Source organism: Fundulus heteroclitus, chromosome 23 (genome assembly GCF_011125445.2).
Source record: "Fundulus heteroclitus isolate FHET01 chromosome 23, MU-UCD_Fhet_4.1, whole genome shotgun sequence".
NCBI classification, from domain to species: domain Eukaryota; kingdom Metazoa; phylum Chordata; class Actinopteri; order Cyprinodontiformes; family Fundulidae; genus Fundulus; species Fundulus heteroclitus.
Genome location: NC_046383.1, coordinates 1,723,815 through 1,750,628, shown reverse-complemented (window position 1 = coordinate 1,750,628; position 26,814 = coordinate 1,723,815). Strand labels below are relative to the sequence as shown.

General features: G+C 39.4%; 1 protein-coding gene across 5 annotated transcripts; it reads right to left on the bottom strand.

Annotated features, from left to right (window-relative positions):
- Nucleotides 1-513: 513 nt before the first annotated feature.
- Nucleotides 514-26,814, bottom strand: LOC105916774 (cytokine-dependent hematopoietic cell linker). 5 transcript variants are annotated; one of them, XM_021309949.2, is made up of 18 exons: nucleotides 26,636-26,814; nucleotides 25,047-25,115; nucleotides 16,944-16,985; nucleotides 11,520-11,664; nucleotides 10,112-10,164; nucleotides 9,967-10,015; nucleotides 8,687-8,737; nucleotides 8,571-8,605; nucleotides 8,457-8,467; nucleotides 8,292-8,375; nucleotides 8,061-8,085; nucleotides 6,283-6,307; nucleotides 6,113-6,182; nucleotides 6,015-6,031; nucleotides 5,850-5,941; nucleotides 5,680-5,757; nucleotides 1,140-1,295; nucleotides 514-1,040 (listed from the first exon to the last, which is right to left on the bottom strand). In XM_021309949.2, the coding sequence occupies exons 3-18, from the start codon at nucleotides 16,944-16,946 to the stop codon at nucleotides 888-890; spliced, it is 1,047 nt and encodes a 348-aa protein (XP_021165624.2). In that variant the 5' UTR covers nucleotides 16,947-16,985; nucleotides 25,047-25,115; nucleotides 26,636-26,814; the 3' UTR covers nucleotides 514-887. The 5 variants fall into 5 exon arrangements, with proteins under 5 accessions (XP_021165624.2, XP_021165626.2, XP_021165625.2 ...); XM_021309951.2 differs by lacking the exons at nucleotides 25,047-25,115; nucleotides 26,636-26,814 and adding an exon at nucleotides 23,309-23,596 and having other exon boundaries at nucleotides 8,061-8,082; XM_021309950.2 differs by lacking the exons at nucleotides 25,047-25,115; nucleotides 26,636-26,814 and adding an exon at nucleotides 23,339-23,596.

The following is a 26,814-nucleotide window of genomic DNA, read 5'->3' as shown; positions in this document are numbered from 1 at the left end:
ATGTGAAGATGTAACAAAATGTATTTAAAGTTTCTGGGCAACAGTATTATTTGTAACAAAGGTAACATAAATTCTTACCTTATTTAGAGTTGGTTTCAATCCCTCCTAAATTTAGTCTGAAATAATTTTTTAGCTGATACAACAAAAAAAAAACATACATTTTGATAAACCTTTATTTTTTTATATTGATGTATTAATATGTAATAATTTGATAAAAGCCAAATATTCATTGTGCTTCCATAAATAGGCAAAAATACAATATGAACACTTTCCTGTTGTTAATTGAGAATCAAATTCTGACTTGCATTCAGGGGCGGCTCTAGAGTAAACGGCGCCCCAGGGCGGGACCGTCCTCCTGCCACCCCACACGCATCCAAATACACAACAACTTCCCCAATAAAACAAATCTGAAAACAAATTTTCTTTACCATATAACTTATTCAAATTAAAGAAAAAAAAGAACATTGTTCAATTGTTTATTCAACAAGACACACCAGCAGATGATTGTCTTTTTTGTGTTTGTTTCAAAATTAGAAAAAACGTTTTGTAAATCTCAAACTATGTTTTAAATAATCTCTTATTAGTGAAGAATAATCTAGTTTAGGTCTGACCAGTTTAAATATGCAATATTTTGAACAAGACCTCTAAAAACACAAATTACCCTTTTATTCAGCACAAAATCATCGGCTACAAGTCATATGACATCAATATAATAATTAATAGTAGTCATCAAGAGGGGAACAGAAGATAACCTTTGGTTTTATTATCTTCACCCCACCAGAACAGCTCCTGTGTGCAATATTCATCTCAGCATTTTAATAATATTGTAGCTCTTGTGGAGAACAGCGCAAGCTCAAACGTGTTTTCTTTGCTGGAAGGTGCAGACGTTACTTTAGGAGCTGTACAACATCCCTTTTCGTTATTGGACATGTCAGCACACAGTTGTCTGGGCATTTGCTGGCTGCCGTGTTTCTCCCGCTGACGAGTGTTATTGGAAAAATGGAGTGGAATTTGATGATTCCTGCTACCGAGTCGAATATCTGGGGGGGGGGGGGGGGGGGACAAGGTGGGAGTTACAATACATTTAATGCTTTGAAGAGTACACGTTTAAATGTTCTTTATTGAATTGTAGCACTTACATCGTTTGATCGCTGGCCCGTCCCCAACACGTATTTCCCGGTGGCCTCAATAAACCGGATTTTTACGTTATAGACTTTCCTCTCATGATACACGACCAACACCAAGGGTTCGCTGTTGGTGTTGATTGAGCAGTCGCGCACTAAAAACGCCCCATCCTGTTGTCAGAGATAAAGAAATAAGGACAAGTTTAAATCATTTGATTGAATACACAATTTTAAATGTTTTTTTTTCAAGTGGGTTAGCTGTGTGCCTCAATTTTAGGAGGATTTTGTATCTTCTTATAGAAGCCGATTTAGCTGTTAGCTGTTGTGTTTTGTTGTTATCACTTTACGGCAGCTTCTTCTATGAAATGTGCTTGTTGGCTTTAAGATGTACAAGACAATCAATGGAACACACTATAATATGCCTACGACCCCTTGCAAAAGTATTCATAACCCTTGAACTTTTTCACATTTTGTCACAGTTACAACCAGAAACTTCCATGTATTTCATTGAGTTTTTATGCGGTAGACCAACACAAAGTAACATGCAACTGCAAAGTAAAGGTAAGGAATAAAGGATTTTTGAAGCCTTTCACAAACAATAAGAAAAGTGTAATATATTCAGGTCCAGTGTTGTATAGTAACGAAGTAAAAATACTTCACTACTGTACTTAAGTATATTTTGGAGTACTTTATAATTTTCTTGAGTTTACATTTTTTTGATAACTTTTACTTTTACGTCATTATATTTCCAAACTTAACTGCATACTTTTACTCAGATACATTTTCAATGTTTGGTTTAGTTACTCGTTACAAAGAGAGAGAGAAAGAGAGAGAGAGAGAGAGAGAGAGAGAGAGAGACTCACGCACACAAGTGTTTTGACCCCAACTACTGATTGACTGCAACAAAGTCGGGACTTGCCTGAGCTTGTTCATCGCCACCAACAGGATAAGAAGCTGGTTCAGTAGTAAAGCATGTTAGGTTAACCTTGTGGTATAAGTAAAGCATCTAATAGCAGAGAGTCCTAATTTTCTTAACTAAATGATACCTGCAAAGTGTGTTTGAGGAGGAGACAGAGAGAGTCATCCCTAGCGAAAACAGAGACAGTGCAGGTGGAGAGGCTTACTGCCCGATCGGATAGTCTGAGCATCGTCGCTCAGAGATTGATCACAGCGTTAATTTCAGTGATCCCGCCTTATGGCCAACAAAAATGACTGATTCTGATCAAATGAATGTTGTGCGTTTAATGGCAAAAAGGAAGCCTTTCTCAGAGATGGCAAATGAACCGCCAGCAGATTCAGAGGGCAAAGAATTCCCAATTTATCTAACATATTCTACCTCCTGCAATGGTAGGGAAAAAAATTGTTAGGGACTGGCTAATATACAGCAGGTCAAAAAAGGCCATATTCTGGCTGGAGTGCTTGCTGTTCTCTGATGAAGAAAAGATCAACTAGTGCACTAAATTAAACAGATGGGTTGAAAATATCCAATATAAAATACAGACATTTCCAGGGCATGAAGTATACAGTTAAGTTGACTTTTTTTTGGTGTGTGGTGGCGGCAGGTGTAGAGAGGGGGCCCAAAAAGACTGTTGTCCCGGGCCCTAGCGAAGGTGTCAGCTGGCCTGCCTGCAGGTGTATCTATTAGCAGGTTTACCACTTCCTGTAGGTTAACTAAGCATGCTTTATCACTTTATCACTTTATCACCACATTCTTAGTATACACCCCTTGGTCTAAATTTCTCCTGCACTTGGTTGTTCATATTATTTTAAGTGAATTTGACTTTCAGTTACAGTCTGCCCCAGGGCAGCTGTAGCTACTAACATAGCTCACCACCGTCAGGGTGTGAATGTGGGTGTGAATGACTGAACTGTAGTGTGAAGCGCTTTGGAGGTCGTCAAGAGTAGTTACAGCGCTATACAAGTACAAGTCATTTACCATTTACCATTTCAGTTGACCAAAAACTAAAAAAATGTCATTCAAACTGCATTTGCATTGTTTTACTTTTTACTTATACTTTTCATTACATTACTTGAGTACATCTATTTTTACAGTAATTTTCATACCTAAGTACAAGACATTTCAGATACTTTAAGACTTTTACTCAAGTAACATTTCAGTCAGTGACTTGGACTTTTACCAAAGTAATATTTTGGAGAGGTACCTGTACTTTTACTTGACTCCGATATTTCAGTACTTTATACAACACTGTTCAGGCCCCTTTACTTTGGTAATCCTAAATGAAATCCAACACAAAAACGGACCTCCAGAAGTTACGAGATCAGTAATTAGTCTGACGGTGTGATTCAGTCTAAACCCAGCTGTTCTGTAAAGGCCTTGAAGGTTTGTTAGAAAACGTTAGTGAACAAAAAACCCAATAATGAGCGAGCAGCACAGCAGACCAGTCAGGAAGTTGTGCAGAGCTAGGTTTTAAAACAGGCTCCCAAGGATCGAACATCTCACACTGCACAACTGGAAACCCTTCAGGACAAGGCCATCCTCCTAAACTGTCAGCCAAGCCAAGGAGAGCATTAATCACAGAGGCAGCCAAGAGGCCCATCGTAACTCTTCAGGAGCTTCAGAGATTCACAGCTCGGCCGGGTGACTCTGTGGACAGAACAGCTATCCGTTGCACACTCCACAAATCTTGACTTTACTGACAAGTGGCAAGAAGAAAGCCGATTTTTAGAGGTGCTATTTGTAGTTTGCCAAAAACCTAAAAGGGAACACAGCAAACAAAGTGCTGTGGTTAGATGGCACCCAAACTCCATATCTCTTTTTGCTTTTTCACTTTGAACATCATACAAGAGAGTAGGGCCAAAGACTCGTCTGTCCTAATTTCCCCAGAACTGACTCTAATGCCTCTGTTGGTGTGATTGTTCTGACTACAAGCCTGTTACTTCCAGCCATGTTCAGAACTGAAGAACCATTTTTGGGTGAGAGGCGAGATGCCTTCAAGAAACGACAGAAGAAGGATGTTGGTGGCAGCATCATGCTGGGAAGTGGTGGGTAAAAAAATAGCCCTTTAGATGCTGCAAAGACAAGTTCAGAGGAGGAGCTATGAATAAATGTGAGCTGGTTGGATGTTTGACACTCGCCAAACATTCTGTTGTCCACAAAGCCGAAGCTAAGAACGGGTCTTTGATATTGAGGAGTACAAACGTGCTTCAGTCGGGTCTGCATGTAAGATCTCTATGCGGGGTTTAGTGTAGGTCGTAAAGTACAACACAAAGAAATAATGTAAAAGCAGGTAAAATCTCCAGCTAAGTAGTTTTAAGGCCCATTCGTACCTCACGTAAAACACGGATACGAATACGTGTGGAGTGTTTCATACATTCTAACCGTCGATTTCGTCCGTATTTTGACACGAAAATTGGGGAGCTTACGATTACGGACGAAACGGATCAATACGGAGCAATACTACCGGAAAAGGTGGGGGCGCTATTGAGTTTGTAGTACAAAATGTTAACAAAATCACGAAGAAGGTTATAATTCTGGGCTTTAAACAATTGCGGGATTCGAGGAACGACTTGCGGAGCTTGTCCGCAACTACCCACACATATATGATGTGATGATGTGTCATGTCCGGGGCACAGGGACAAACAAAGAGTTCTAAATAGTTTTCTAGAAATCGGGGACGCTCTGGGCATGACAGGGGATGTCATAAAATCCAAGTGGACCGCAATTAGGGAGCGCTATGTGTGCGCTCATAGCAAAATAAATAATAAAAAAAAGCGCCGGTGGAGCAAACGGGATGTCTGCAGCAGGCCCTCCAATTTTAGCACTGCCACCTAGAGGAAATATTGGTTATTGCGCACCTCAACATAAAAGACGGACAGAGGTATGAAGGAGTCAACAGATAGAACGTACAGACAGAAATACGGACGTGTAGGCCACACGTAGGGTATGAATGGACCATTAGGCAGCCACACCATTGGCCGCTTTGCTCTTGGCCACGCTTTAATTTCTTTTCACCAACAAGTGGCGCCTCAGAACCAAAATTAAAACTGAGAGCCTGAGAACGGATGTAATAGTAGATTATTGTGTTTAACAAAATGCTAATAAGCTTGGAGATTGCACGTAACAGGCTCGTGTCTGTTTAGCCCTTTATAACATTTATACTGTGGTAGAGGCTTAGATCAAGGCATATTCATGTATAAGAATGGCCCAGTCAAAGTCCAGACCTAAATCAGATTGCAAATCTGTGACAGGACTTGCAGACGCTCCCCATTGTCGCTGACTGACACGAGTCATTTCCAAAGGAAGCGATGAAGGAGCGACACGTTTAGTCTGTGGATAATAAATACCAAAAATCTGCAGCAAAAAAGGTGGTTCAGTAAAGTATTGACTGAATGCAAATGTATACCAACACACATGTTTGTAAAACATTTTGTAAATCCGTTTCTTTCCTCGTCACAATTGTTCATTACATGGTGTTATCACCAGAAACAATCCCAATAGGTTGCACTGGAGGGGGTTGTGGTTGTAACGAGACAAAATGTAATAAAACATTCCAGGGCCATTAATACTCTTCCAACTGGTTTCGTATTGAGATACCTTGTTCACCAGGTGCAAGGCGTGCTCCGCGTCTGTCCGATTACAAGCCCCGACATACCAGTCTTCCTCACAGTAGGTCTGCAGTATTTAGAGAGCAGTTCATGCCTCAGTTATCGGCTGTTAATGTTTATTGTAGGGCAAATTCTGAAAGTGTGCAAAGGCAGGCTCACGTTGGGCTTGTCTGCCGGAACAAAATCGTTTTGGTCGATGTCTTCCTTGGTTTGAGGCCACTCATGGTGATGGCGTCTTGACGGCGAGCGTTCTTTAGCCGGATGTAAAGTGTGACTCACTTAACTGATTAAACCATTGATTAAGATGGGTTCAAACATACTCACCTAACTGCTGATGTGACCTAGAGAAAGACAGAAGATGGCGTGGAAGTTACATTCGCCGTCACATAATTGTATTAATGAGCCTGAGAATTAAGTCCCACCTATTCTCTAAGTCATGAGTCTCCAAATCCAAAGAATGTCTTTGATGGGTCAGCATGGCAGGTTGTGGACCTAAAAACACATTAAGCATCATTAAGGCTGGGATATATATATATATTTACAAAAAATGTTACATAGATGACTGTAATAGACTGTTTTTTTCTAGGCTTACCTTTGGCATGCGATCTGACGTCTCCCTGGAAACATAGAATGAAGAAAAAAATCTATTCATTCAGCAGCAGCCCCTTAATTTCTCTTGTTTTAATTAAATCTCCTTGAGAGTTGGAGGACTTTTACTTTTTCAGAGAGTAATTCAATTGTTTTTTATGGATTTTGTTCATTCTTAATTTTTTTGTTACAGAATTTTTTTCCAACTAAACATACAGGGGTTGGACAATGAAACTGAAACACCTGGTTTTAGACCACAATAATTTATTAGTATGGTGTAGGGCCTCCTTTTGCAGCCAATACAGTGTCAATTGGTCTTGGGAATGACATATACAAGTCCTGCAAAGTGGCCAGAGGGATTTTAAGCCATTCTTCTTGCAGGATAGTGGCCAGGTCACAACATGATGCTGGTGGAGGAAAATGTTTCCTGACTCGCTCCTCCAGAACACCCCAAAGTGGCTCAATAATATTTAGATCTGGTAACTGTGCAGGCCATGAGAGATGTTCAACTTCACTTTCATGTTCATCAAACCAATGTTTGAACCATTGGATGCACATGGTCCTCCAGAATGGTTCGGTAGTCCTTGGCGGTGACGCGCCCATCTAGCACAAGTATGGGGCCAAGGGAATGCCATGATATGGCAGCCCAAACCATCACTGATCCACCCCCATGCTTCACTCTGAGCATGCAACAGTCTGGGTGGTACGCTTCTTTGGGGCTTCTCCACACCGTAACTCTCCCGGATGTAGGGAAAACAGTAAAGGTGGACTTATCAGAGAACAATACATATTTCACATTGTCCACAGCCCAAAATTTGCGCTCCTTGCACCATTGTGGTGCAAAGGTTTGGCATTGGCACTAGTGACCAAAGGTTTGGCTATAGCAGCCCGGCCGTGTATATTGACCCTGTGGAGCTCCTGACGGACAGTTTTGGTGGAAACAGGAGAGTTGAGGTGCATGTTTAATTCTGCTGTGATTTGGGGAGCCGTGGTTTTATGTTTTTTGGATACAATCCGGTTTAGCACCTGAACATCTCTTTCAGACAGCTTCCTCTTGCGTCCACAGTTAATCCTGTTGGATGTGGTTGGTCCTTCTTGGTGGTATGCTGACATTACCCTGGACACCATGGCTCTTGATACATCACAAACACTTGCTGTCTTGGTCACAGATGTGCCAGCAAGACGTGCACCAACAATTTGTCCTCTTTTGAACTCTGGTATGTCACCCATAATGTTGTGTGCATTGCAATATTTTGAGCAAAACTGTGCTCTTACCCTGCTAATTGGACCTTCACACTCTGCTCTTATTGGTTCAATGTGCAATTAATGAAGATTGGCCACCAGGCTGGTCCAATTTAGCCATGAAACCTCCCACACTAAAATGAGAGGGGTTTCAGTTTCAATGTCCAACCCCTGTATTTTTATTACCAAGCCCCTCGATATGGCAGTAACAATAGTTGCAGAAAAAAAGAAACACAATTAATCAATAAGTATAAATAAATACGTTAAGTAGCTGACTGCATTTCTGAAGAGCATATTTTTCTTAAAAATACTGGCAAAGTAAAATAGCTGTACTAAACTAAACAAATACGAGAGTAAAAAAAGCATACATTAGTTGGCTTAAAGAATGCCTGACTTGATGCCACTTTTTAAGAATTTTAAAAGTCTAGTTGTTTGGAAGAAAATTTAGAGAAAATAAGTCAAGACCTTTGAAGAATACGCCAGTAACACGTGCCAATGCAGGTTAGGATTTAAAAATATATATATATATGACTCACTTACTCTTTCTGCGTGTCTCAGTTGTTTGCTGAAACCAAAAGAGAGCAGCGTTATTCCAGGGAAGCTGCAGGCCTTTTAACCAACCAGCAGGTGGCAGCACTGCCACGCTCTACAATCAGCAACAGGCAGCGGTAACATGCAGGGACAGGGACCGGTCCACACAAGGGCTCTGGATCATGAAGCGGTAAAGCACAGCAGCGTGGAAGCAGGACAGGCCAGGGAAACTGTACTCACTCACTCCCGCTGGCTTCATTTACCGCCAGCCCTGCGAGGGCGCTCGCTACGTCCACGGCAGAAGGTGGATGGGGCGGGGAACATCTGCAGAGCACAGACTCAATCTGTCAATCTGCTCAGCTGACGTTAGAGACAAAGACCTGAAGTAAATAGTTATGCGATTACCTGCGAGAGGGCTGTCAGATTAGAAAAAAGAAGGAAAGGAATTGTGATTTTAACAAGTTGGAATCAAAAGATTGTATCTGCATTAAATAAAAAGTTTATTCCAAAGGTGTTTACTTGCTCCTCTGGCTCCAAAGGTGGGGGCCTCCGGTCTGTAAAGGCAGTGTGTGGATATTTAACGCTTCAGTGTGAACCAGAGAGGCGAAGTGTTATTAGCCATTGAATGGTGTTACCTAATTTCCTTTTTCGCCGGCCTGGCTTCAGCTCTCTATTTACAGCAGGCCCTGAAGACCGAAAACAGAAAGAAGAGAAGGCATCAGGTGTCAAAGGACAGAGAGCAGCACCGTGAGATCCCATAACACAAAGAATCAGCAGGAATGTACTATAATAATGCGAGACATAAAAGATGTTTTAAAATCAACATTTTTACTGGGGAAGAGTACTCTTTTCAAGAAATAAACTGTCCCAAGAACAAAAGTAAAATATTTTATCTGGCCACTAAACAAGCACAGTGCCTTACAAATGGGTCCCCCTGTATTTCGGTCACATTTTGCTGTGTTTAAACCCCAAACTTCAGTATATTTTATAGCTTATGTGCAGCTGACCAGCACAATGTGTTGCATAGCTGTGGTCTGAAAGTAATACGATTTTGGAACATTTCTAAAGAACATACTATAGGCGTTCGGTGCGTGTTTATAGTGTGCCACACCACCCCCATGTAGGGGACACAGCTAATGTATGGAAGAAGGCACTCTAGTCCGATGAGACCAAAAGTGAGATTTTTATTTTATTTTTTGCCTAAATGTGTGAAAACAAACCATCCATCACGTCCATCACTGTAAAACCACCACGGCTGCAGTCAAACACGGCGGTGGCAGTATCATGATCTGGGGATGCTATTTTTAAGCAGTGACACTCAAGCTAGTCAGATGGGAAGATAGAGCTAAATTCTGGACAATTTTGAAATAAAACCTGTTAGATGCTACAGGAATCCATGAAATTGGACTAAAGGTTCAGCTTCTAGAGGGACTATGACCCCAAACATACATCAGCGTTGCTTTGGTATATGGTTTTGATCAAGGTATCATGTGCTTAAGTTGGCTGGGAACTTATGGCAAGACTTTAAGGTTGCTGTTTTTAGACAGTATGCATCCAATCTGAATGAGCAATGGGATAACGTCTCCATCTCTAGAGCAATGGCTCTGCCAGCTGGTAGAGACGTTGGTGAAAATATTTGCAACCATACCAGCAATGAAAGGTGGATCTGCAAGCATTGGTTCGGGAGGGCTGAATAAAAAAGGTACAATTTTCAGCATATTTTTTTTAAAAAACCATGTGTCATTTTGCTTTTCACAATTCTGCACTTTTGCGTTGTTCAGTGATATACAATCCCAATAAAATACATTGAATTTTTTTAGATGTAACATGACAAATACTTTTTTTTTAGAAAAGCGTATAAAGTTTAAACATTTACTCTATTTAAAAAAATATATATTTTAATAGTCTGGCTTACCTCTATTATGGGTGATCTCTCTGGGTGGATATCGAGGAAGGGGTCTACGCTGATTGATTGAAGAACAGAACAAAGAGTAAAGGCAGTACAGTAGTGAAGTTGAACATGGTCATCTATTTAAAAAATTAGTGACAAGAAGGCTTACAGTAGAGATTGATGAAGGGCTTTGAGCAGACGATAACCTCGGAAGATCCCTGTCTTGAAAGCAAATGAAAATGTCATTGCCAGATTTGCATCACTAATGGCACAAGGCATGTGTGAGTTTTAGCTCTTATTAAAAACGGTCTGCGTCATCCCCCGGTAACTCGGGTCAGCGCCGGTCCCAGGTGCGCGCCGAGATGAAAGCTCACGCGGCTTACCGACGGAGACGGCTGCAGGTGTAAACATTTAAGAGACACATTGGGTACAAGGTTTGGCGACGTGCAGCTGTGAAGCCTCTGGTTGTGGGCCACATTCATGCAGGAGAGAGAAAAAAAAAAAAAAAAAAAAAGCTTGTCTGTTCCCATTACTCCCTCCTCGGCTCCTGGATAATTGTAATCTCCCGCAGTCTGACTCAGCCAACAGATGGCCCTGGAGACCCACTAGCAGATCATGCTCGCTCAGCATGAGTTCTCACTCAGAGCCGCACTGCTTTCAGTCTCAGCATGTTTTTTTTTTTTTGTTTTTTTTTTTCTCTCCAGCCAGGCTGTTTTAACTTTTTCTTTTTGCCTGAACTTAATTTAGACTCTTTCTAATTATATGCACAAGTGCATACCCAGCCACAGAGTCTTGGCTAAAGTGTAAAGTAGTACTACTTTAAGCTGCTGTCAAACTGTTTCTTATCTCGCTATATATACTGGCTTTACAAAAAAAAAAAAAAAAAAAAAAAAAACATGCATAACATAGATCTCAGGGCGAGGGGAATAAAGTGGATTTTGTGGAAGATCAGGTCAGGTCTTTGAAGAACACGGGCTGCTTCTTGATGTGCCTCTTGGACCTGCTGGGATCTGTGCCGTGGAATTCACAGTGTTCTGCCACACGGTGACCGGCGAACTTACTTTTCTACGTCACTGTGACCTTTTATTATTTATTTGACTTTTTCCACAATAAAGGATTAACTGACCATCTGAAAATAAAAGTGCAATGCTCCCATAAGCGCGCTGAAATGGTTATTCAGACAGTAATTGAGGCCGTCCTGGCGGGTTGATTCACAACGTTTGAGTGAACTGGAGGCCTCCCTGTGAATGGTATTTGCGGCAGCGCCTAAAACACACTGCTTCCGTGTATGAACTCATCAGAAAACCAAAAGAAAAAGCCGAGATATCCAGAATACAATCGTGGGCCTGCAAAAGTCTGGTTCTTTCTTGGGTACAATTTCCAGGAGACCAACCCTTCAGTGCATTAGCACTTTGGGGAAACTTTCAGGTGAATGTACACTTTTAAATACGTTTTCGGTAAAAAAAAAAAAAAAAACTCGGAACAGAAATTAAACCGAAATTAGATTGACTAAATCAAACCCACTTAAGAGGAAGTGAGACATGGAGACATGGCAAAATGTGCGTCCCTATTATTACCTGCGTACTCCCTCTCATCATGTATAGGCCTGGCAGGAAGTATGCGCACGTTGTGCACTTCCTCCTGGTCATCCACCACGTCATACTCGGGCTCCACCGTGTCACCACATGTCTGAGCTCTGTTCCTGTCTTCTTTGAAGCGATCCTGCAAACAGAGAATCGCAGCTTCTTTATGCAGCACTGTTCTTCCAGATAACCTGCGGTCTCAGTACGCTACGGTTCTTCCTCGTATTTATGTCAAGAAATGCACAGTGAGATTTTTCTCAGCTATGCCTTTTTAATATCTAAATCTATATTTACTGAAAAGCACAGGAAGTTGTGAAGTGTTGCAACATAACAACGCGCTTGTCGCCCGGGGGATTCTTTTTTTTTTTTTTAAGCTTTTGATTCGCACTGACTAACTTTCGCATGTAGCCTGAGAAAAGTAGCAGGATTCTGCTTCACAATGTTAAATAATGAGCACATTCTTTCAGCGAGGAAAGGGATTATGCCTAAAAGTGTAGGACAATTATGGTCAAATGGGTTTGATTGGGACAATTGCAACAGTAGTCGTAGAACATGTCTCATATGAAGATGTTACACAGACACCACGCGATTTTGATTTTCTTTCATGAAGGCCGACACTTCGGACGTCATTAGGTGTGAAGATATTTTTATACAGGATGAACTCAGCCTGCAAGGCTATTTGAATATACAGTGATTCATTCAAACACACATTGCTTCATAAATAAAAGCATCTTCTTATTTCTGTTTTTTCTTTTCATTGTTTGTTATCCCAGCAGCAGTTAATTTATTGCTTGTCAAAACCACCCAGGAAATCATTTAATGTCCCAATATCAAAGTTATTGACGTTCATCAACCTTGGCAGGTTTAGATTTAAAATAAATGTAATTCAACCAATGCATCTGCTTTTCATAGGAAATGTGACAGTCATTCCTCAATATAAAAAAAAGTTAAATATAATTTTTGATTAAAAAAAATGAATCAGTTTTTGTTTATGCTTTTTAAAAATGTTATTATAAAATGTCGACTGGCACTTATGCTCTTCTCGATAATCAAATGAAAAAATACATTTTAGCCTTAAAGCAAACAAACAGTTCTTATAAATGCTGATTAGCATTTATAAGAATTACCATTTGCCTTTGGTGATGAGCTTCAAGTCTTTGATGTTGTAGGAGAACCTCCATGCCATCATCCTGATTTTTCTCAAGAGAAAGTAAAACATTTGCCCTGAACCTATATCTGACAGGGGTGTTAATAGCTTTGGGCTTAACTGCTAAATATATTTATATATTATTGTATATAAAGTCATAGTTAATAGAATTCTGTAACTCTTGACAGAAATAAATTAACTTAAGGCGTGTTTTACATGAATGAATGCTAATCAGCTTACACATGTAAGGAAAAAAAAACCCTCTGATACAAAGCTGTCAGAAAAAAAAAAAAAACTAGTTCAACAAGATATATTAATTATGCCTTGCAAGGTGTTATTTTAATGAACCGTGGAGTTAAATGGTCATACAAATGTCAAAATCTGATGTTTAATTATTTCAGTTATATTAAGAATTTGCATATTCCATTCTATTTCAATTTATGCTGGACTGGTTGGACTGTTTGGGCCCAGAATATCACAGGTTATGACCCTTCTTCACTGAGTCTAAATCAATTTTCTCCATTGGGAAAAAGTGCCTCAGGTGTAAGCCTACACTTAAAATTATTTTTAAAATGTTTTAAGCTGAATAACTATTTTCAGTTGTGAAAACCTGAAAAACTAAGTGTGACATATACGTACAATAATTTAACTCAGTTCAGAAAACCAAGCTAGTTATAATCTTTAACATTACTCAATGAGTTCTCAGTACTTATACCTTAAAGTTGTACGTAATTCCAACTGGTGAAAGTTCTGTTAACTTTTGTGATTTTGTTATGAAATGTGGGAAAACCAACTTTTGGAGTTGCATTTTGAAATAGAGCTGGAGTGTTCTTATAACCTTCAATTTTGACAAAAAATGGCTGCTAAAGACATGCTGCCAAACAAAATGTTGTTGTACATTCTGTACAATGACAGTAAAGCTTCTTAGTTGTCTCTTAAGTTTAAAGTTACTACAACTTATATTTAGGTTACCAGAAGTCAGGGATTGTAGCCGATAGATGGTGGCCTAGTGATTAGAGAGCAGGTCATTTATTTCTTAAAGAGGCTGTAAAGGTCTCTGGTTTGAAACTCAGAAAGTCCCTGAAACGAAAAGGGCTGGGTTATAATGCAGATGACAAATTTCTCCTCTGAGAGATAATAAGGGCTGAATAAAAAGTTGGATTTTTTCTTTAATTAAGAAATTTGATTTTCTTAGTTTTCTACATTACAAGTCACTGCTACTTTCATATAAATTTGAAAAAAACAAAACAAAAAAAAAACAAACAAACACAGGATTTCAGATTACAAAAACATAAATTTTTAAGTTTGGAAAACTCAAAAGTATAACTTGAATGGTTAAGTTGAAGTCCTAAACAAAAATGCTCCTGAAGTTTGTTGTCTTTGAATTTTGAGTTCTGCCAACTTTTCCATTTTTACATTTTAAGGCCCATTACTTTCAAGCAACTAACTGATAGTTTTACCTTGCCAAACACATAGCAGCCAACCTTTATATACAGTTTCTAAAATGCTGACATGTAAGACATGCTCTTTGAAGAGATGTTGAAATAACTAGAGTGGTCACCAACCTTTTTGAAACTGAGAGCTACTTAATTGATACTCATATGAAGGGCTACCAGTACTGACTTTTGAACTGGAAGAGTCAGAGTTCAATTTAACTTATAATAAATTTAAAATAAACATATTTTTAATGCTTTTCAAAAATATGTTGTTTTTAAATCTATATAAATGCAAGTACCATTAAAAAGGAAGAGTGATAGAATAAAATACTATTTCAGATTGCGCAATTTTTACACCAGGCTTGGGGAACCACATGTGGCTACCTGGTGCCCACAAGCAGTGTGTTGGTGACCTATGAGCTAGTGGGGAAGAAACAATTATGTAGTTTTTCAAACATTGCGAGCTTAGTGTGTCAGAATTTTATGATGTTGTTGGAGGGAAAAAAAACATTGAGACTTGCAACGATTGTTGCAGTCTAAAAGCCATAGGTTTCAAAATTGGATTTGTTTCTTTTTGTTGTGATTTTTACCACAACAATGATATTGGTGTAGAAACATAAATTTAGGGTTACTGTAATTAAGTGTCCTCTATGTTGTGCACAAGTTCAATAATGTTATGCAGTAATTGTAGTTTTACCAGCGCCGTTTCACACTGTATTGGCAAAGCCAATGCTTTAACTCCTGAGCTAACCTAGCATGTCAATGCTACTGTTATGCTAACACCTGCTGCTATTGGTGTGTTCCATTTAAAATTCAGAAGCTGGAATTTCTTTTGAGTTCCAGCTTGAGAAAATTCACAGGAAATTCCTCCACCTCGGAAAGTTTCTGGTCCTTTCTTTTTTCTCATACCACAACCTCAAAAAGTCCCATATGGCTGCTATGCTTATTGGTGGATAAACTATTGATTTGAGTTGGTTGTGAAATTTATTTCAAATAAACGGCATTAATGGTATCCATGAAAGTGACGCTCATCATTAACTGTCTTGATAATAGTCACAGTCCACACTATTTGCTTTCAAAATCCCTATTTTTGGGGGAAGTTTTGAGCTGGAAGGATAAACTGGACTGATCCCTGAAGTTGTTTGAAAAATTCCTAACCAGGATCAACTTTAAAAACTATTATGGCTGCCAAGCTTACAGTTATGAAATTGGAATAATGTATGAAAAATGTATAAACGGTTGTGAGCTACCTTGTAACTAACCTTTGTTGCCAGTAGTGTGGCACCACTTTTTGCTAATCCAACGATTATTTTCAGCTTGCTACTGGAATATGGTTAAAACATTCCCAGATCCGGGTTCTGCCCTTGGAGTCAAATTAAATGCTGCATTAAGTACAGTAATTCCTCAAACATTAAAGGCCTGTACACAGACAGCAAGAACCAATGGAAGTGTTTATTCAACATCAGGTGGCAAAACATGAATTATGGCCAGTACATTTCTCACTTTATAAGACACACAACTGCAGAACTAGATGGATGGAGTATGTGCGAGCTGGCACATCATGCAAAATCCACTTTTATAGCCCTAAAGTACATTTTGTTGTGCACTTGGAGTCTCTAGGAGTGCAGAAAAGTTTAATTTAGTTTATCCATAGATATCATTATATTTTGTTTGGGTCTTTTTCAATCTGTTTAGTTTTCTCCGTTCTCTATAAAATTTATTTAACAATAACGTCAAAGTATTTGTTGTGGTTAATTTTTAACAACGTCGGAGACTCCACACACACACTGACATCGACTGTTTGTCGGATGCTTTGGGCCAGAGAAGTGTGGCGCTCAGCACTGCATGAGGGCTAAGTGGAGGTGGAAGAGGGAGAGGCAAGGCGTGGCTATGCGCACCATGTATCAGGCCGGTGCACAATTTCTACAAGAACTCTGATAAATGCCAGTCAAATATCCAAACACTTTGGTAGGGAATTGAGTGAAGACGGTAATTTTTATTTTTAAATATGGATAAATGAAAAAAAAAAAAAGGCTCCAGAAGAAGGATCACTTTTCTCATTCAGGGTAAAAGTGCAGGTGCTTCAGCATCACTATGGTTCTATCTTTGCACGGACCTGTTGGCCAATTAAAGCTAGAGATAGGAACCAGCCCTTCATAACCCTGCAAGATAAGCAGGTAAATTGATTTTTTAATTCTCCATTTTGGGGGGGAGAATTGGATGGAAATTCAATTTTACCAGAATTTCCCCTCTGAAGGACAAAAGCAGATATTCTTATTTTATTCTAAAGAAACATGTCAAATACACTGTGTAGATCACAGTGTGAAAAGCTCCATTTCAAACAAGTGCTCCTTTCTGAAGTGTATGAACTAAAGCTACCAAAAACATGACAACGGTACAAGAAGCAATAAAAAAAAACATCAAATCATGCTGTCCATTACCCCATTATACAGTATGTCCAGTCCTGTGCTCATTTAAGCGACACATAACTAGGAATACTCAGCGTTTATTATACACAATTACAGCACACAGTCCTCTATATATTGCACAACTTAATTAGTGATTCAACATCTGAATATTGTGTACACAGCGCTAAACTAATGCAAACAAACCAGACAAAAAGCAACTATAGACATACCACAAGTGTGCAAAACACAAATTAAACAAAAAAAAAAACAGACCAAACATGATCCCCTGAACAACAGCTTTACTTTGCCGTCAAAAGCAATGTGTTTTATTTAGAGTAATCATTTTGAAAAGTTTCCGTCAACTCCAAAAGTTCCCCGGCGGGAACGTTCATGTGGAACCAGTGTGTGTTGGAGCACCATAACTCACCATTATCACAGTGAACTCATGGCTGTTCCTTTCTCTCGGCGGCTAACGAGGGAGAGAAACAGAAATGAAAAACATCATTAGTTGGGTTTTCTGCTAAAGAATGTGTCCTTCCAACTCGGTTTGTTCTCGGATTTGTCTTGCTCAACAGTCAGACATGCAGAGGAACGGGGTCTTTAGAAGCAGCACGCTGAGCTGTTTGTGGTTCCCTGCTGCTCTGCGTTTCACATCTGGAGGAGTCTGAATTACATTTTTTTAATTTGACTTTTTGAAGTCTTTCACCTTCAAACGTCTATTATTTTCATGCCGTCCCAACTTGAATGAATTTACTTCAATACGCTAAGAAACTTGTCTCGTTCATACTGTATATAAAACCTTTATCTCTTGAAATCATCACAAGTTAGGATATTTTCGTGAATCCCTGCTGTAATACATGTTACAAGTGGGAGATTATGACAAACGTGTCTCATTTTGTTCAGATGAATTTAGCACTCAAAGAAATATGAAGGATGAAGCAACGTTGACGTTAATTTCATTGCACTCATATTTAAGTACGGCATTACTCTGTGTGATATAATCATTTGCCTTTTTTTTCTTTTTTTAAAGAACCCTTATCAAGTTGTGCATCTGTTCCCAGAAGCTGTTCTTCCGGCAAATTCAAAAAGACCAATTTCAAAATGAGGCTAAAATAGAGTCGCGACTCAAACATCACAGTTTGGCTGGACAATCTAATCTCAGTACAGGGGGGCATTTTTTTTTTAATATGAGAAAACAACCTGGCAGAATGCTAAAACATTTGCCGTGTTTAAAAATTCGAACTCAATCTGATTTGTGTTCAAGTCTAATAGCACACCACTCAGTCAAAGTCTTTACACATGCACATAAATCTTAATGAGTGAAAAATACAGACTGAACTGATCTTCTAGCTTTCTTGTACAATAGGATGTGTCAAATAATGAAAATCCTAAAAAAGATTCTGAAGCCTGAGGAAACAAAGCACATATTTGTGCTTTAAGATTCAAGAGGATCAAAACCCTGAAGAATTGTTAGCCTGTTGAGAGACAGGCTGATTCTCAGGAATGAACAAATGTTTGTACCCATGAATCATTTAGCTGCTGCTGGCAATTCAAAATACTCTAATTTGGCTTTCAAGAATAAAAATATCTGACTTAGTGATCACTTGAATGATCGCCATACGTAGACTAATATCAAGGGAGAGATTCTGGAAATGTAAGGTTTAAAATCAAAAATGTCCACCAAACTTTTCTTGTGCGTCTTTTACTGAGATGCCAGAGAACGTGCCAGAGTTTCTTTTGGCTGTTTGAGGCTTAGAGTAATGGAGCACGGCTGGTCAGCTGGCTGAAAGACGGGTCATACACTTTTCAGCGGCCTAAAAAAAGGGAAATATTTCTAGTTTGGAAAATAAGAAACTAATCATGTGGAATCTAAAGTAGGAAAGAAAAAATCTTGTCTTTGTTTTCATTAGATACATAAAAAAAGTTTAAGACCTACTTTTATAAGCTTTTAAGCATCTATTTTTAAATTCATTATTTTGCCTTCTAATTGTGTTGTACGATTGAATATGCCAGTCATGGTGTATATTGTGGTATCTCTTGATATATGTGAGATATATTTTTTGTCGTTGTTGCCATTTTCAATCGTCTTGTTCTACTCATTAATGGTCTTTTTTAATTAATGCTTTTTCTTGCATGAAAGACGCTGTATAAATAAAGACTTAATGTAATTTAGGCAGTAGGCTATTTACTCCAGCAAGTAGCATGACCAACTAACCTTTAAATATTTGCTTATCAAGTGAGAATGCTATACAGCATTCTCACTTATTAAGTTCCTTCAGGTCTTGATTATTATTCCGTACGTTTTTCGGCATCTAACTACTCCTGCATACTTCAACCGATTTAAACAATTTTTGTATCAAAACGTTCAGCTCGTTCACGACATTACTGCTATGTCTTTTTGTAATTATAACTTTTATAATATTTAAAATATTTAACTTTTTGTGTGTTTTTTGCTCTCATTGAAAATGAATGGAAAATCCTTCAAATTCTTCAAATATTTCCACTTTTTGTCATCTTACTGCTTCAGCCTACTTTCACCTATAAACGCCATTCAACTTTTAAAACGTAGTGATATCTTTTGGCTATTATGGTATGTTTCAGCTTTTTCATATCTTTCACCATTTTCGTATAGTACGTCTTTAAAATAATTTTGGCTTTTCAAGAAATTCAGCAAATAACATGCGTTGCTATGGTTGTCAAGGAGCCTCTGTTAGAGTGCGCACTCTAGAAATTCAACAAATTCTTCTTCTCCGAACAACTTCTTCTCACTCGCTCAATTTTCAACCTATCCACATAAATTATACATCAAAACGTAGGAATTTTTGTCTGGATTCGGAAAATGTAACCATCATTGGTGTGGGATTTATAGATTTTTCGCAAATCACCTCAGAGCGACACTAACCCGAAACCTTCCCCATTCATTTCCTATGGAGCGGTTTTCAAAATGACACCTGGAAATCCAAAACATCACATGTATTTACATTGTCACTACTCCTAAACCGTTTCATGTACAGGCACGAGACTTTCACACATTCATGTCCAGACCCTTCTGGCGCTCACAAAAGAGAAATTTTGTCGATAAATGTTACGGTTTTGCCGCAGGAACAATTTGTTCGGGAGTAGCATTTTGGGAAAATGCTAAAACAGGATCAGACTTCAATCTCCCCAAATGAGGCACTTTTCTACATCGTCACTACTCCTAAACCGTTTTATGTACAGGCATGAGACTTTCACACATGAATGTCCCGACCCTTCTGGCACTCATAAAAAAGGAATTTTGTGGATAACTATTAGAGTTTCTCCGCAGGAACAATTTGTTCGGGAGTAGCGAATGTGCAAAATCCTTAAAACGCTTTGGAGCTTCATTCTTCCACATCATCCACTTTTTACATCGTCGCTGTGCCTACACCGATTTTTGTACAAACCTAAAAATGAACTCCATAGTCCTCAAAAGCCTGCTGATACTCAGAGTGAAAGAATTATTTTGATATCCCTTATACCTTTTCAGCTACAGCGATTTGTTCGGGACCGTTTGTAGAGGATTTCTCAAATTTCATAAAAATCCTCTTTATATCATAATTTTTTACGCCTAAATTAAAATATTTCTAGCAAAAACCGATAGTTTTTCTTGTTCTCCTATCCGTTACGAACTAAACGCTGAAAAAATTATGTCTCTACCATTTACAGAACAGGATATATGGAGCGTTGTTTGAGGCAAAGTTCTCCATTCTATTTCAATGAGGCAGAGTCTGACAAAGTCTCTGCACTTCGGGAGACTGGCCGCTGCAGCTGTGTCAGTGAGTTTCCATGACGACGGAACTCTGAGGGCCAGAGGGAGAATCTCCATTGAGATACAATGGCAACTTTCGACGCCCGCTGCAGCGGCTATGATTAATGTAGCAATCTGAAATTCGCACAGTCACTTCCTCTTGACATTTTAAAATTTTCAAGTGACTTTCAGTGATATGTCACTTTTCTGTCCCATTTTGGATGTCACATGCTTTCGTATTGGGCCTTTGCTTCCAACAGGACCTGGCATGATGCCCAGACACGACCCAATTGGCCAATACAGCACCACCCACCTGTGGGAAATAGCGCTACTGACCATTTTGGTCAAATGTTGAGTTCTTGGCCCAGATGTGGTGAGGCTGAGTTTCTAAAGGAGGCCAATCTGACCCATGAACTTTGGTCACGTTTGGTGACATTAAGTATTGGCACCCCTATTTGAGGCACTTCACCCGGTGATCCTGAGCACAACCATGCTAGCGGCTAATGGTTAGCATGTTGCTAACCAGAAGTACCTTTAGAAAGGTCCTACCAACTTCTGCTTAGCCGGGGTTGTTCTGCCTTTACAGACAAATAGAGGGCTACAGCTGTGAGGGAGTCTCCATGACAACCCTTTTAGCCAGAGGCTTCTAGGAGGTCCATTGACTTAACATGGCACCTTTCGAAGGGCACTGTGGGTGCTGTGAAGACCGTAGGAAGCTGAAATTCGCAGTGTTACTCCCCGTTAGTATTTTTGACGGTACCACGAGGCAGGTGCCTTGCTAAATTTCTTCAGAATTTTTTTAGTTGTTCTTAATCTTCAAATTCTTCAATTTTTTTTAATTTTTCAAATTTTTCAAATTCCTTCAAATTTGTTCAAATTCTCTAAATTTCTTCTAAATTTTTAAATTCTTCAAGTTTGTCAAATTCTTCAAATTTTTCAAATTCCTTCAAATTTTTTGAAAATTTTCGAATATTTCAAATTTCTTCAAATTTTTCAAATTCCTTCAAACTTTTTCAAATTCTCCAAATTTCTTCAAATGTTTCAAATTCTTAACATTTTTCAAATTCTTCAAATTTCTTCAAATTTTTCAAACTTCAAAATCCTTCAAATTCTTCTATTTCTTTCAATTCTTCAAACTTTTTCAAATTCTTCAAATCTGATTTCAATGTTTTCTGCATCTTCTGCTCAATCATTCTGCAGATTAGCATTCTCACTGCTGTTTCGCAGGAACAGCCTTTTCTAGTTATACTTGTGCCGCTCTGTAAATAGCAGTGGGTATCAAAATCAAATCAAAGAAGTGCTACAAATAACATTTTCTTTGCTCTATTATTGTTATCTTGGCAGCAGTATAAATAGTCTATGTTTTCTTTAAGTGATAGCTATGAAATTGTTATATGTTTCTAACTTTAATTTCTGTGTGGAGTTGTGGTATTTTAGTAAAGTTTGTGATACAGGCGCAAAAACGCGACTGAATCTCGGCAGCAAAGCATCCCAAGTGATCAGGTAGGATTTAAATCCAAGCGAATGAGTGTGAGTGCTTCTTTCTCAAATATGTGACCTTTTTGTTTTACACTGTAAGTGGGACATGGAAATAAAAATTGCTCATCATGAAGCCCCATCCCCTCCCTCACCCCCCACTCCCCCGTAAGTGTCAGGATTTAAATTCAGTTAGGTGAGATGAAAAATGAAACAGGCCAGTGGAAATGAAACTAACCCCAAAATAGATTTTAGGACATTTTAGCAAAAGAGAGAGAGAGAGAGAGAGAAAGAAATGGCAGCATTTAAAGGCCACCGGCTCACATCTCTAAAGGAAAACTCGGTCTCAGTAGTCTCGGTATCGGATTTGGCACCGAGGTACAACGCTCGCTGGGGCCGCCTGGCTTCTTCACAGAGCTTACGGAGACATGGAGAGTGGGGTGAGAGGAGGTGTATGAAAAGCAGGAGGGATTATATAAAAAGGAGTTAGCATCTGAGGCTGAGCAGTTACTCTGGAAGATGAACTCTGGCCTCATGGAAATGGGCGCAGAGGATTTTGCAGGATCATAACCACCTGAGCTCTTAAGGATTTGTGACCTGGCTCTGCTTGGCGCGCCAAGAAAGCGTCAGCTGGAGCGAGCCAGTAAAGGTTCAGTCTCAGAAGGAAATGATACTAACAGACGATACACTGAGGGTAGAAGGAATATTGATAATGCTATGTTGATGTTGGGTGCAAATTTACATATAGAGACCGGCAGTTGAGCCCATATTTAGGCTCAAAGCAATCTTTTAAACTCACAAACTTTAGTTCTCTGACTGAAAGTGGAAAAAAGATTGACAGCCAAAGTGATGGAGTATCTGTGGAGGGAACTAAAGTTTAGGGTGATGGCCAAGAGGCCTTCCAACCTCAAAGACTCGGTGCTCATCACCAAGCGTGGCAGGATAGCAGTGGAAAGATGCAAAACGCTGGTCAGCTGTGGAAGGAACAGTTTCCATTGATTAGAGAGAAGGGTATTAGTCATTTGTAAGATTTCTGTTTAAACTGTGAATTAAAACAGAGAAATTAGTTTGTTCAATAACAATTTTATAACATTTTGAGAGATGTCTGTCTCATTTCCTGTTGGACTTCTTAATTAAAGGAAAAAATATATATTTTAAATATAAATCTAGCAGATTATGATTAGTTTTAGGTTTAACCATGTGTGATAAGAGATTTGTATTAATCACATTTTGCAAATTTTTAACATGCTTGAAGAGGTTAGCTATAAAACTTTATTTGTTTGAATACAATAACCGTTTTAAATATAGCACATTTTGATTTTGTAGTTGAACTACATTTCCTTTTAAAATAAAATCACCCTCATGCGTTGCAAGACGCGCGATTCTCACACTCTCCAGAACATCTTTAAAGCGCTTCTTCTGAAATCTTTCCCATTTTTACCCAAGACAAGCTTTTCTCTCCTGATTTCAGTTTATAATTTCTCAATAATACAAAATTTGAAGGTCAGTATAAAAAAAAAAAAAAAAAAAAAATCCAGTCTGCCTACCTTTTCTGAAGACTTGAACAAAGCACACACCTGCGTCAGCGGGTATCCAGTAAACGCCGCGTCTTTGGTTTGCATTCGCTCACGGAAATAAAAAGTCTGCAATTTTTCTTCCTCTCCCGTACACCGAACGGCAACACCCGAGTAGCTTTGTGACTGTCTGCGAGTGCCGAGCAGCCCACTGCAACCTAAAAACAACTTCCTGTGTGGTGACTGACTGCCCTACAACTTAAGGTCTGTTAGCAACTAAGTGGAGGGCTTCATCCTCTGCCTTTGTGATCTGATGCTGTCGACCTCCACGTAAAAAAAAGCTGCCAGTGAAGACAGCCAACAAAATGTTAATCAGAAGCATCGCTGGTCATATCTGCATCTCTCTGCTCCCTCCATGGCTGCAATCTGCTGTTATAAAACGTCGGTAGTGTTCGCTGTGTTGAGTTTTTTGACACCTCGCTGGCGCTTTACGTGGCACTTTATTTTCACCCTGCAACCAGTCAAAGAAAATCTATTATTAATCAAAACATCGTTTCTTCAAATCAGGCAGCAGTCTTTCAAAGCTTTCGGGTATTTCTGTTGATGTGACATTTTAACTTCAGCCATGCCGGCTACAAAAGGAAGCAGGGTGACATTTACTCTGCGCGTTGCCATCAGCTTTTACTTCTGCATCAAACGGGGAGCTGAACCCAAATTTGAATGTGTGACTACATTTAATTAAAGCTTAACCTTTTGAAAGCGACGATAGTCTTTAGCTGCGATCATTTTCATTTCCAAAAATAAACACCAAGTTAGGTTGTAAACCGCTCCAAATAGGTTTCCTAATCGCACAGACAGACGTATAATGAAAAAAACATTGCACTGTAAGATGTCTGATGAGGTGCCTTGCTGAGATTTTTTACCCCTAAAGGGAACTGGCAGTTAAGAAGAGCCGAAGAACGGGGGGTGGGAAAAAATCTGTAGAGGTGTGCTGTGAGTATTCCTCTGTCAGCTGTGGAGCTGGGTTTTATCTGCCTCTGAGCAAAATAAAGGCTGAAAGCATAGAGATGAAGGAGCAGACATTACACGTTATGTTTTAAATAAGCGCCAACTGATATGTTGGCTCAGCAGCCTTACTGTGTCGCCCTAAAAGTCCGGTTCACCCCCTTTCCAATTCATCCATCTATTGCCTACACCTGCTTAGCCTTGCAGGGTTGCAGTGGGAGGGGTAGCCATTATCTCCAGGGATCATTGGGTAAGAATTTGGCTACACCCTGGATGGGTCGCTAGTCCATCACAGGGCAAACAGCCATGCACGCACACACTAAGCACTGGAGGAAAATTCGGGAGCAGCATTAGGTAACCTATTAGCTAATGCATCTAAAGTAACCGTCGTATTTCTGGACTGTGGTAGGAAGCCGGAGTACCTAAGAAGACTCGGTTTTTAATTGTAAAGAATTTTGCAATTAAAATCCTAATTTCTTGCACGGATCCGATTTGGTTTATTTACGAAGCGTCAATTCACAACAAATGTTGTCATAGCAGTTTTCCAGAAAATCACATCAAATTCATTTCCAGTCATTAGGAAATATACAATCAGTCTAATGCCATTGCAATTTCCAGCTTGATCCTAGTTAACGCAATTCAGATAACTTAAGTTTACAATGCCAATTGACAAATGGAAACCTTGTCCTGTTAAATTGCGTCGTTGACTTTACGGCAATACCCCCTTCGTAGCAAGTATTTGGCGACAGTGGAAAGGAAATGCTACCTTTTAACAGGAGGAAATCTTCAGCAGAAGTTCAGGATGAGGAACGGCCATCTATCAAGGTGCGGAAAGCTAATGGGGAACAAAACACAGATTCACCATTCCAAGATCACTTTCTAGAGTACAAAGATTCATATTAGTGACTTCATCTTGACCCTCGTTAAAGTCCGTATAAAGCCTTCTCTTTGCTTGATCAGACCTACGGTTACTGAATTTCACTCAGTCCCTCCAAACCAAAAGAGACCAGACAGCAGTATATACTGTAGATGTTTGTACATTTTGACACAAGTAACTTCTATACTAACTTACCATAGTGCCACTGGGCCCTATTCTGATTTACAACTATGTTTTGTGTCCACAAACACAACTTATAAGATGAACTAGGTTGACTTGTTTCCGCTGTTTTGGGTCTTACAGAAGTTTAACTTTGACAGAACAGATTGGGGGACGTTGTTAACCTAATTAAGTCTTAGTTAGCCTAATTAAATCTTCATTTTTTTTTGCCTTTTATCTCATATAGTTCATTGCCTCTTGTTGGTTTATTAATTAGTGTATGTATATGTATATATATTTTCAGTCTTCCTTTTTTCTTGGCTTTTCTGGCCTTTTAAATCTTTGTTATAATTATTTTGGCCTGTTCACTTTGTTGCATGAACTAGATGTGGTCTATTCCCCTTTTTATTTCCTAGAGGCAATTGTGCAAATAGGGGTAATGTTACATTTTTATCACTATGCTGAACAAACCTACTCTAACGCTGCAAGGTAACCAGACCCACCAAACAATAAAAAGGGTTAGTTACTGAGAAAAGTATTCGTTTAGAAGGCTATCATGTGTTTTGTAACAAGCAACAGACCCACGTCTAATTTTTTAAAGGGTTTTTAGTCTTCACAACGACAGCTCTATCGGCACAACTAGTTGTACGCAAAATCATCTTCCTGTCTGCAGTGGGAGTGAGGCTGGGGACTCTTTTTTCAAAAACGCGATGCCGCTCTAGCGCACAAGGTCAGCCTCTCTCCTGTGGTTTCTTCTGCAATGGTATAGCCTGACTTCCTGTGAAAGATTATCATCTCGCCTCTCATATTCTCACTGATGCTTATCTGTTGAGCTGCTAACGCCAAGTCCCCAAACATCTCCACATCTCGGCCCCCGGTGACAGCTCCGCCGGCGAGTCAATCTGGCAGGTCATCCTGTGTCCTCAACCTCTCCTCCCCCCCCACCCCCCTCAGGCTCATCCTCATCCCAACAGCCAAAAACTGAGCCTGCTGTGTCCTGGACCTGTCAGGAAGAAATAGGATCCATTGTCCTGCTCTGGGGTGTTAGCAACACAGAGTTGAAAGTAGATAAAATGCACATCTAGATGACTTTTTATTTATTTTTTGTACATCAGGTTCTGACGTAGGTAAAAGAAAAGCATGTATTTAATTGCAAACCGCAGAGGTGCTCTGTATCAGTACATCACGTACAGAAGTAACCCAAAGAGTGGCTGAGAGTGACTGTGTCAGCTGACATTTCCTTTAAGACATATAACTGCACCTTTGCAAGTTGATGAAGACATTTATTTATGGTTTTCATTTGTCTAGCCAATATTCACCAGTTTGCCTTTGCTTCAAAAGAACATCACGCCCCGATGGATCGCGTTGCTTTTCTCCGGTGCGTCTCAGACGAGCTGCACTTTGAAGCGTCTCATTTGTCTTGTCAGGTCAAAGCATCTCCAGTCATCTGAGCAGCTCGCTGAACAGTTTTAAATGTTCTTCTTCTTCTTCACAACGC

Coding starts and splice junctions, on each gene's coding strand:
- LOC105916774 (XM_012851393.3), bottom strand. CDS start 23,383: ATGCAAACCAAAGACGCGGCGTTTACTGGATACCCGCTGACGCAGGTG. Junction 8,086..8,291: donor AATGAAGCCAGCGGGAGTGA/GTGAGTACAGTT, acceptor TTTTGGTTTCAG/CAAACAACTGAGACACGCAG. Junction 6,308..8,060: donor AACTGAGACACGCAGAAAGA/GTAAGTGAGTCA, acceptor CTATGTTTCCAG/GGAGACGTCAGATCGCATGC.